At 36.5% G+C, this 12,681-nt stretch overlaps 1 protein-coding gene across 13 annotated transcripts in view; it reads right to left on the bottom strand.

Moving 5' to 3' along the window:
• The window catches only part of LOC105463367 (ankyrin repeat and sterile alpha motif domain containing 1B), a 1,291,052-nt gene that overhangs the window by 1,115,452 nt on the left and 162,919 nt on the right, over positions 1-12,681 (bottom strand). For all 13 annotated transcript variants that reach the window (XM_071072455.1, XM_071072454.1, XM_071072448.1 and 10 more), the window contains exon 2: positions 2,307-2,387. In XM_071072455.1, the coding sequence (XP_070928556.1) occupies positions 2,307-2,387 (81 nt within the window). The remainder of the gene's footprint in view (positions 1-2,306; positions 2,388-12,681) is intronic.

Here is a 12,681-nt window from a genome sequence, read left to right as displayed (position 1 = left end):
TCTCTGTGGTTCTGATTTGCATTTCTCTGGCAATTAGTGATGTTGAGCATTTTTTTCATACACTTGTTGGCCACGTGTATATGTTCTTGTAAGAAGTGTCCATGTCTTCTGAGTACTTTTTAATGGGATTATTTGGTTTTTGCTTGTTGAATTTTTTAAATTCCTTATAGATCCTGAATATTCAGCCTTTGGTAGATGCATAGTTTATGAATATTTTCTCCCATTCTACAGTTTGTTTACCCTGTTGATAGTTTCTCTTGCTGTGCAGCTCTTTAGTTTAATGAAATTAGGTCCTACTCGTCTTATTTATTTATTTATTTATTTATTTATTTATTTTTGAGACAGAGTCTCACTCTGTCACCCAGGCTGGAGTGCAGTGGTGCGATCTCTGCTCACTGCAACCTCTGCCTCCAGGGTTCAAGCAATTATCCTGTCTCAGCCTCCCGAGTAGGTGGGACTACAGGCACATACCACCAAGCCCAGCTAATTTTTGTAATTTTAATAGAGACAGGGTTTTGCCACGATGGTAAGGCTGGTCTCGAACTTCTGGCCTCAAGCTATCCGCCTGCTTCGGCCTCCCAAAATGCTGGGATTACAGGCGTGAGCCACCACACCTGGCTTCAAATTTTTTTTTGTTGCAATTGCTTTTGAAGTCTCTATCATGAAATCTTTGTCCAGTCCTATATCCAGAATGGTGTTTCCAAGGTTTTCCTCTAAGATTCTTAAGTTTGAGATCTTACCTTTAAATCTTTAATCCACCTTGAGTTAATTTTTGTATATGGTGAAAGGCAAGGGTTCAGTTCCATTCTTCTGCATATGGTTAGCCAGTTATCCTAGCACTATTTATTGAAAAGGGAGTCCTTTCTCCATTGCTTATTTTTTATCGATTTTGTTGAAGACCAGATGGCTATAGGTATACGGTTTTATTTCTGGGTTCTCTAACCTGTTCATTGGTCTATGTATCTGTTTTCATCCCACTACCATGCTGTTTTAGTTACTGTAGCCTTATGGAATAGTTTGAAATCTGCTATCATGATGCCTCTGGCTTTGTTCTTTTTGCTTAGGATTGCTTTGGCATTTGAGCTCTTTTTTTAATTCAAAATGAATTTTAGAATAGTTTCTTCCTAGTTCTGTGAAAAGTGACATTAGTAATTTGATAGGAATAGTACGGAATCTGCAGATTGTAACTAGTATTTTTAAAGCAGTAATTACCACATCTAAAAACTAAAGTGAGGCAAGCACGATAGCTCACAACCGTCACTTTGGGAGGCCAAGGCAGGTGGATCACGAGGTCAGGAGTTCTAGACCAGCCTGACCAACACGGTAAAACCCCATATCTACTAAAAATACAAAAATTGGCCAGGTGTGGTGGTGGGTAATCCCAGCTACTCAGGAGGTTGAGGCAGGAGAATCACTTGAACCCAGGAGGCGGAGGTTGCAGTGAGCCAAGATCATGACACTGCACTGCAGCCTGGGCAACGGAGTGAGACTCTGTCTCAAAAAAAAAAAAAAAACACCATGAAATGAAATGATACAGATCTGGGAAAACTAACTTGGTCATTCACACAAAGGGAAAACAGAGACGAGGGGGAGATAGAGAATAGGGTCATTTTTCTTCTGTAGGGGAGGACAGAACATATGAATCGTTTGGAGGACTCATCACACTTTAACTCTGTCACTAAACCATTAGGATACCTAGCTAAAATACTGGAAATAGAGGTTGTTATGACTACACATTCTTTCACTCTCCATAATGTATAGTATTACATTATTTGAAACATAGTTTTACACATTAAAAAAATTTAGGGTTGCGAAATCTAAAACTAGAAAGATAATCGTGAATGACAAAGATAAAACATTTTAGCTAAATAAGGATTTTGAAGTGGTTCATATAAGTGACTAAGGCTCAGAATAGTGGGAGTCTGCTAAGATTGCACTCCTAGTAAACTCCCATGTTGGGTGAATACAAGGAGACACCAAAAAAGGTAGAGGGGTGTTATCAAGTGGTTTTGTCCCATTCTCTCCCCAAAGCTACACATGACTGGCATGGTCCTATCAATGTTTCCATTCTCCCAGTGTGACAGTTGAGTATTTTACAGCATTTCTTTCAGCTTACACTCTGCACACAATTATACTCAGCAACATTTCTACCAAGTCTGACTTGTCAGTATTGTCACCTGATCCCTTTCCAAATTCATCTAAGCCCATTGGACTCATGGAAACATGAGAAAGGTATCGTCACACATAATTAACTTCATCACATGTAACTAAATACACACGATTCCATCCAAATAAGTGGCACTTACTTATGTCCATTTAAGGCTGCATGGTGTAAAGCAGTGTAACCCGAACTGTCTGTGCAGTTCACATTGGGGCCTCGCCAGATGCTGCAAATAAAGCACAAGCGCAGAGTTAACAGTGAAGCAGGATCTTGCCTTGAAAAACAAAAAGAAGCCTGGTAGCCCCACAGCCAGCAGCAAGTTGCAGATGAAAATTTTAGCCATGTGGAAAATGATTGCCATTTTCCATGAATTCCCCTCAGAACATCAACTTCATTTACTTGATAAACGGAAACTAATAGAGAATGCAACTATTAATATCTTCAGAAATTATTAACAAATGTGTGTCCATGGTCGTGCATTGAAGTCTGGATCCAAAAATTCCCTATTACTTTCTATCATTACTTAAATATTAGAGGCAACTAACATTCAGCTACTATATTCCATTCCGAAGAATAAAGATTTATGAGACCTGCCTCATGCCTGTTAACACACTCCTTCTGAGGTGGCAGCGATTTATATAAGTTATAAGATATTTTTGCATTGTGGGAAGAATATAAAGTCTTTTTGCTGTTCTATTGCAACCAAGAAAATGTAATCAATATTTCACACTTGAAAATAAAATGGAAGATTTGGACTGTTGTAAACCATGAGAAGATCCTAACAATTTTGCAGTCATCATTGATTTTACTATGCAATATATTCTGGAGATAACATGTAATTATATAAAAGAGTCTTTTTTTTTTTGATAACTACAATTAAGGAAACTCTTTTTAACTTTTGGAAAATAAGGCACTGAAAGACACTTTTCCGAAAATAGAACAAAAAAAATTGCTTTATCTGATGGTCACAGTGATATCAAAACTATCAAAGATAATATCTAATGATAAACTAGTTCACACATTCACAAAACATTTACTGTACACCAATTGTATGTCACATATTGAGCTAGGCACTGGGAGCACAAAATCATAACTCAAGGTCCTTCTTTACAAGAACATAGTGTAATGGAAAAGATAGACACACAAACTAATAATTACAAAGTAGTAAGATAATCGAGGTACCAGAGAGCACACAGGCATCTCTGAAAAGAGGATGAATGGCTATTCCAAACAAGGGGTCGTGGCAGCGTTAAACTAAGGTGGCTCAATGAAAATGAATAGAATGTGCTTATTTGACAGTTAATTAAAAGAAGAATTAATAAAACACATGGATCAATTGGAAGAAGGTGGGAAACTGGAAGCAGTAGTCTAGAGATGACTCAGACTTTAGGCTTACATGACTAGAAAAAATTACAATATTAACTAAGATGTGAAATGAAAAAAAGAGCAAAATCTTCTGCAGGGAGGACAACGAAGGATGCAGAGAAAACAATGACTCCTAGTTTGCAGACGTTAAATTTTAAGTATCTGACTTACTTATATAGGTTAAATGCAATTCCTATCAAAATCCCAATGGCATTCTTTAAGAAACTGAAAAAAACTTCTAAAATTCATATGAAACCATAAGAGACCCCAAATAGCCAAAACAATTCTGAGAAAGAAAAACAAAGTTGTAGGCCAGGCTCAGTGGCTCATGCCTATAATCCCAGCACTCTGGGAGGCTGAGGAGGGAGGTTCACTTAAGCTCACTACTTTGAGACCAGCCTTGGCAACATAGTGAGACTCCATGTCTGCTAAAAATAAAGAATTAAAAAAATTAGTCAGTTGTGGTGGTGCACACTTGTGGTCCCAGATACTCAGGAGGCTGAGGCAGGAGGGCTGCTTCAGCCTGGGAGGTCGAGGCTGCAGTGAACCACAATCATGCCACTGCACTCCAGCCTGGGCAACAGAGCAAGACCTTGCCACCACCCCACCCCCAACAAAAAAAAGAAAGAAAAAAAAATTGGAGGCATCACACTTCCAGATTCCAAATTTAAGGGATATATATATACAACAAAATATTATTCAGCCCTAAAAAAGAATTATATCTAACCATTTTCTATGACATGGATGACCCTGGAAGACATTATGCTAAGTGAAATAAGCCAGACATAAAAAGAAAAATATTGCCTGAAAATATATGAAATCTGAAAAAAAAAATCAAATATACAGAGATAGAGAACAAAAGATTGGTAGGGGGAGTAGAACGGGAGAAATAAATGTCAAAGGATACAAAGTAGCAGATATGTAGGATGAACAACTGTAGAGTTCTAAAGTACAACGTGAAGACTACAGGTACTAAAATTGTACTATATACGGGATTTCAGCTACATGAGTAGATTTTAGCTGCTCTTGCCACAAAAACAAAAAATAAAGGGTAACTCTGTGAGAGATGGATATTTTCATTTGTTTCACTGTAGTAAACTTTTTTTTTTTGCTATCTATATGTATCCCATAACATGTGTATACCACAAATATACACGATAGAATTTATTTTTTAAAATACCACAATGAGATGCTACTATATAACTATCAGAATTGTTATGTTTAAAAAGACATCATAAACCTATATTGACAAGGATGTAGATCAACCAGAGTTCACCCACACACTGCTAATAGGCACATAAAATAGTACAACCACTTAGTGAAACAATTTGGCAGTTTCTTAAAAAGTTATGTACAAATACCATACATACCATCAAATCACACCACACAAATAACATACAAATACCATATAATCCAATCATTCCATTCTAGGTATTTAGTCAAGAGAAATGAAAGTACATGTCCATATAAAGATTTGTACATTTAATATTAATAACAGCTCTATAGGTAATAGCCTAAAACAGAGACAATCCAAATGTCCATTAGCTGGTAAACAGACAAATTGTGATACATCCATACAATGGAAATAAAAAGAATTAAATACTCAGAAAAAAAAAGGAATTAAATACTACAGCATTGGTTGAAAATCTAAATCAATTAGATTCTCAGAACAGCAGAGTGGCTGCCCTTTGATTCTCAGAACAGCAGAGTGGCTGCCCTTCAATCACCCCAGCAGAAAGGGAGACATCCTTGGGCACAGATAAAATGCATGATCTCTGGACTAGACCCCTGATTTGTAGCCTTCATCAACTTCTGTGATGTAAATACTTCAACTTAACTCAGCAATAGGAAGAGATGCTAACAACTGCATTTCACAAGCAGACACAAGCCAATCCAGCACACCACTGAAAGGCTTACAACCAACAAGTCCTAACACTATGAACTCAGAGCTTCCCATGAGTTTTTGAAAACTTCCACTCTCAAATATGAACAAATAACCAAAGACGTCCAATCACTTGAGGAAAGCCTTTACTATTAAAGAAGCGAAAACAAAAAATTAGGAACAAACTATAGAAAAAAAGAAACCTAGAGAAAATTTGGACTATGCATGGAGAAGAAATTTCAAAAATAGTTATCATTAATACCATCTCAGTATCAGAAAAGATAATGAATGTAAGAACAATGAAATAAAAAAGAAAATCAGAGATAAAATCAGTAGAAGAATTAAAAATCAAGCTGATAAGGCCAGGCACGGTGGCTCACGCCTGTAATCCTAGCACTTTGAAAGGCTGAGGTGGGCAGATGCCTGGGATCAGGGTTCGAGACAACCCTGGTCAACATAGTGAAACTCCATCTCTACCAAAAATACAAAAATTAGCCAGGTGTGGTGGTACATGCCTGCAGTCCCAGCTACTTGGGAGGGTGAGGCAGGACAATCGACTGAACCCGGGAGACAGAGGTTGAAGTGAGTCAAGATCACACCACTGCACTCCAGCCTGGGTGACAGAACGAGACTCTGTCTCAAAAACAAATAAAAAGTAAAAAATAAAGCTCATGAAATATCTCAGATACTTAGAAAAAAAAAGGCAAAGATACAGACAAATAGAAGGGAAATCATAAGAAAAGTAGGATACTCATTTAGCAGTTCCAATATTGAAAAATAGAGGTTCTTAAAATCAAAACACAGAAAACAGCAGAATGAAAACAATGAAAGATATCATTTTAAAAATTATCAGAACTTTAGGACATTAATTTACAAAATAAAATATACATGGGCCAGTCACGGTGGCTCACGCCTGTAATCCCAACACTTTGGGAGACCAAGGTCGGTGGATCACCTAAGGTCAGGAGTTTGAGATGAGCCTGGCCGACATGGTGAAGCCTTGTTTCCACTAAAAATACAATAATTAGCCAAGCATGGTGGTGCATGCCTGTAGTCCCAGCTACTCGGGAGGCTGAGGCAAGAGAAATGCTTGAGCCTGGGAGGCAGAGGTTGCAGTGAGGCTAGATCATGCCAGTGCACTCCAGCCTGGGCAACAGAGTAAGATTCTGTCTCAAAAAAAAAAAGTACCTGGATAGCTTTGACAAAAATTAAAAAAAAAAAAAAAAAAAAAAAAAAGACAAAGAAATAACTGAAGTGAGTCCAATATGGTCTTTTAAATTTCAACTAAACAAATTCCTAAAACATCCATCCAGGGCTATTCTCTTAATTTATTTTCCTCTTTCAACTCTAGTTACACTAACAACTCTTCACTACCCAGGAAACCTAGAATGAAGAGAAATTATTCATACCTGTTACTCCTACTTCAATCTGCAACCTTCAGTTATCAACCTACACTCTCCAAGCTCTTACTATGACCAAGAAAATACAAGTCCAAGAATCGACCAAAAAAATGAATAAAATATCATCTCTTCCTCCAAAGCGCTGAAAATCTATTAGAGAAAAATATATACAGATAAATTACAATACAAGCAGTGACCATAGTGCCTACAGCACAGAAAACATCTAATAATTGTTTGTTATCAATCTTCTTCTTGTTCTTATAAAATAAATGTTACAATACAAAAATCTTTAACTCCCTAAATTAATACATCTGTTTAAGACAACTCCAACAAAAATCTCTATGGAGTATTTTAGGGAAAACTCAACTAAAAGTTCTAAATTTGATCTAGAAGAATTTACAGGAAAAAGAAATTGTGAAACAAGAAGTACTAATGGGATCTATATACTACCAATTATGAAAGCGTATCATAAAACAATACCAAAAAATTTTGGTCTAGCACCAGAATAGAGAGATCAATGAATATAAGAGAAGCCCTAGAAACAAGCCAGTCATACATATAGGAATAAAGTTGACATCTGAAAGAGGCAAAAAAGAAAAAAAAAAAAGGAAAACATCATTCAATAAATAGTCCCAGGAAATATGTTTTAATTACTGGGCAGGAAAAAATATTTTCAATTCCCTACCCCACACCATTTAGCAAAATTTCATACACATGATTTGTCCTTGACTTCTCAAACCTCATTCCTAACCTCTTTTTCTCACACACCCTGTTCCAACCACACAGGCCTCCTTAAAAACATAAGTATGCTTGCACCTTATGACTGTCGCATTTGAAATTCTCTCTGCCTAGAAAGTTTTTTCCTCAATCATGTGGCTCAATCGTCCTGCTCAAATGTCACGTCTTCAGAAACTCTCTCCCTAATTATTCAGTCAAAAATAGCACCCTATCATCATTCTCTTTCCTCTCAGTTATGGGACTTATCACCATCTGGCATTATATTATTTATTTATATGCTGTCTGTCTCCCCACTAGAATGAAAGCTCCACCACACTATCTTTGGGTCTTAAAACAGTGACTGGAATATTGTAGGTTCCCAGTAAATATTTGTTAAATGAAATATAAAAATGTTGAATACATATATGAAAAATGTCCACCTCATTGGCAATCAAAGAAAGCAAAAAAACACCCATACCATTAAATATTTCTTTATCAAACTGGAAAAAATGTCAGTAATATTCAGTAATGGTTAGGATGCAGAGCTTATAATAAGCTGGTGGTGAAAATGTAAATTGGTACAATTTTTCTGGAAGGCAACTTGACAATACGTATTTAAAAACTTTCATAGTGTGCAAACTTGTTACCTAGAAATTCTCCTTGCGGAATTATTTTAAGAAAGTAATTAATAGTTTGTACAAATACTTAGCTATAAAAATATTTATCACAGAGAGTAGTAAAAAGTAAAAATTATGGATTTTGATATATAATGCCACTTAGAATAGTTATTCTCTAGCAAAGAGAATAACTAGTCAGCTAGATTTCTCGCACTGCTTGCCTCCAAAGCTTGGTACTCATCTTTCTCTCTAGCCTTCTTATACGAGACCCACAGCATTAGTGTCTTATACAGCCCCAACAGCATATGGCTTGAGCTCCTACTGATCAGGTTTTTTGTTTTTTTTTTTTTTAAGCTTATGTCAACCTCCCTGGGTTGAGAAAGTCTACCAACAGAATAGCCAGGGCTCCTAGAGAGGATGCAATTCTTCTTAGTTTTATACAATGGCTCAATATATGTGACAGATAAATGGATATTATGCATAAAATAAAAATCTCACAACAAAATGGAAAAATGGGATATTAATAGGCAATTCACAGAAAAGGAAATGTGAATAGCTAATAAATATTTGAAAATATAATTAACCTCACTGTGGCTAGCAAAGAGCAAAATAAAACAGTGGCTGCCTACTTTTCTACCATCAGATGAGCACAAATTTTTGAAGAAATCATCGATAACAAACAATGGAGGCAAATATGTGAAGAAACAGTCACTCTCACAGAATATTCATTGAAGTATAAATTGCTACAACATTCTTGGAAAGTAACATGGCACTATATAATAAAATTTCAAACATGAATACTCCTAGACCCAATAACTCTACTTTTCAGGATCGATATCTATGAAATAAAAATATTCATATGAAGACTACAGACACAAAAATATCCACTATAGAATTTTAATAGCATAAAAGAGAAAGGGTCTGGCATGGTGGCTCACGCCTGTGATCTCAGCACTTTGGGTGGCTGAGGCAAGCAGATCACCTGAGGTCAGGAGATCAAGACCAGCCTATCCAACATGGTGAAATTCTGTCTCTACTAAAATACCAAAAATTAGCCAGGGGTAGCAGTGGGCACTTGTAATCCCAGCACTTTGGGAGACTGGGACAGGTGGATTACTTGAGGTCAGGAGTTCAAAACCAGCCTGGCCAACATGGCGAAACCCCATCTCTACTCAAAATACAAAAATTAGCCAGGCATGGTGGTGTTTGCCTGTAATCCCAGCTACTCAAGAGGCTGAGGCATGAGAATCGCTTGAACCCAGGAGGCAGAGGTTGCAGTGAGCTGAAATTGGGCCACTCTACTCCAGCCTGGGTGGTAGAGTGAGACTCCATCTAAAATGCCCAGCAAAAAAAATTAAAAATTAACTAGTCCAATAGCTGAGAATGGGGCAAAAAAGGAAAAATTAATTAGGATTCATTCACACTATGAAATGTTATGCGACTATTAAAATAAATAACTCTGATCTGAATGCATTGACTTTGAAAGTCAGCCAAAACATATAAAGTGAAAAAAGTAAATTGCAGAATATTGTGTATGTCTGGAGCATTCCAAATGCTTTACATGCATTAGCTCATTTATAGCCACATGACAATAAGAAAGATACTATTATTATTTCCATTGTATAGATGAGAAATATTTGCAATAACATAGAAAAATACATGCAAAAATACATTATTCATTCTCTGAATTGTCTGAATGTTGAAATTATCATGAATTTCTTTAAGGAAAAGAAAAGACAATAAACTACAAGGGAAGAAAGATAGGTTTGCTCCAGATTATGAAGAACCTCACAATATGTTGAAAAACTTGGATTGTATTCTGCAGCAACTTGGAACTAAATGGCTTTCAGAAAGATAAGTATGTTCCTCACATGATCAGTCAGTGTTTTAGAATAAGAGCTCTTGTAACAGGTGGAAGGTAAACAGAGTGAGAGAGTTAGGTTAACTGTCTGTTTTACAGACCAGGGGAGAAACAAAGAAATCTGAACAAATGGAGATATAGTGGTAGATAGAAAGAGGGTGAGAAAATTCAAATTGTTATGTCTAAAATAAAACCTATGGGAGATGGTATCCATATGAACAGAATAAGAGCAAGAGAATGGCTGAGGTTTCAACCATGAACGAAATGCATCAATGATGAGATATCTCCGCTAGAAAAAGCTGCAAGGGCAGTGGTATCTTTTGGCAGGAGCCAAGTTTCAGTTAAAACTGATTAAAACACTAGGTTGCTTGGAATACCTCAGGCAAAAAATGGAAAAGAAACGGGAAAATACTGCAAATTAACTCTCATACATTTTTTAAATTTCTGCATGTTATTAGAACTTATAAATATTTTGTAAGAGAAGATATTTATAACTAAAATAAGATTCAGGGCCTACAGATTTCAATTACCTATACGAACTCAGTTCCCCATTATACAAAAATTAATTATAATAGAAGCATTTTTTTAAAACCCCATTGAAAGTCACCTTCTCCTAGCAAAATGGATATGGATACATCTTTTTTAAACAAGGAGGTTTAGAATAGAAAGTTAGCATATATCTAAATATATTCAACTGCACCTATTGACAGAGCCTCTAGGCACATATCCACATATCCATAGAACATCTACCGACACATTTGAAACACTATAAATAAGTCAGACCCAAACCCTCCAACTAAAAACTTAATTTAAAAAAGAAACCTTGATTTAAAAGCTCCAGCTTTGAGTTAATGTTCAGCTCCATCCCAACTTTTTATATTGCCTTGCCCCCTTTACTTAGGCATAATTAAAGTTCATATGGAACCAAAAAAGAGCCCGCATCTCCAAGACAATCCTAAGTCAAAAGAACAAAGCTGGAGGCATCACGCTACCTGACTTCAAACTATACTACAAGGCTACAGTAACCAAAACAGCATGGTACTGGTACCAAAACAGAGATATAGACCAATGGAACAGAACAGAGTCCTCAGAAATAATACCACACATTTACAGCCATCTGATCTTTGACAAACCTAAGAGAAACAAGAAATGGGGAAAGGATTCCCTATTTAATAAATGGTGCTGGGAAAATTGGCTAGCCATAAGTAGAAAGCTGAAACTGGATCCTTTCCTTACTCCTTATACGAAAATTAATTCAAGATGGATTAGAGACTTAAATGTTAGACCTAATACCATAAAAATCCTAGAGGAAAACCTAGGTAGTACCATTCAGGACATAGGCATGGGCAAAGACTTCATGTCTAAAACACCAAAAGCAATGGCAGCAAAAGCCAAAATTGACAAATGGGATCTCATTAAACTAAAGAGCTTCTGCACAGCAAAAGAAACTACCATCAGAGTGAACAGGCAACCTACAGAATGGGAGAAAATTTTTGCAATCTACTCATCTGACAAAGGGCTAATATCCAGAACCTACAAAGAACTCAAACAAATTTACAAGAAAAAAACAAACAACCCCATCAAAAAGTGGGCAAAGGATATGAACAGACATTTCTCAAAAGAAGACATTCATACAGCCAACAGACACATGAAAAAATGCTCAGCATCACTGGCCATCAGAGAAATGCAAATCAAAACCACAATGAGATACCATCTCACACCAGTTAGAATGGCGATCATTAAAAAGTCAGGAAACAACAGGTGCTGGAGAGGATGTGGAGAAATAGGAACACTTTTACATTGTTGGTGGCATTGTAAACTAGTTCAACCATTATGGAAAACAGTATGGCGATTCCTCAAGGATCTAGAACTAGATGTACCATATGACCCAGCCATCCCATTACTGGGTATATACCCAAAGGATTATAAATTATGCTGCTATAAAGACACATGCACACGTATGTTTATTGCAGCACTATTCACAATAGCAAAGACTTGGAATCAACCCAAATGTCCATCAGTGACAGATTGGATTAAGAAAATGTGGCACATATACACCATGGAATACTATGCAGCCATCAAAAAGGATGAGTTTGTGTCCTTTGTAGGGACATGGATGCAGCTGGAAACCATCATTCTTAGCAAACTATCACAAGAACACAAAACCAAACACCGCATGTTCTCACTCATAGGTGGGAACTGAACAATGAGATCACTTGGACTCAGGAAGGGGAACATCACACACCGGGGCCTATCATGGGGAGGGGGGAGGGGGGAGGGATTGCATTGGGAGTTATACCTGATGTAAATGACGAGTTGATGGGTGCAGCACACCAACATGGCACAAGTATACATATGTAACAAACCTGCACGTTATGCACATGTACCCTACAACTTAAAGTATAATAATAATAAATAAATTTAAAAAAATAAAATAAAATAAAATTTAAAAAAGAGAGGGCCTAGATTAAAACCTTGATTAACTTAAGCTTGTTTCATAAAATGCAAGAGTTTCTAGATACATTTAAGAAATGTCTTGAAAAAGTGTAAAATGCTTATTACATATTTATTCCAAAAAAAGCAATTTTTAGATCCTTGGTCTTAGTCTAATACACACCCAAATCCCATTTCCTATGCCTGCTTGTCAATATCTCAAATTCTGTATGTGAGAATTATTG

The sequence above is a fragment of the Macaca nemestrina genome, chromosome 10, assembly GCF_043159975.1.
Source record: "Macaca nemestrina isolate mMacNem1 chromosome 10, mMacNem.hap1, whole genome shotgun sequence".
Lineage (NCBI taxonomy): Eukaryota > Metazoa > Chordata > Mammalia > Primates > Cercopithecidae > Macaca > Macaca nemestrina.
The sequence above is the reverse complement of the archived record's forward strand: the minus strand, read 5'-3'. Positions and strand labels throughout refer to the sequence as shown.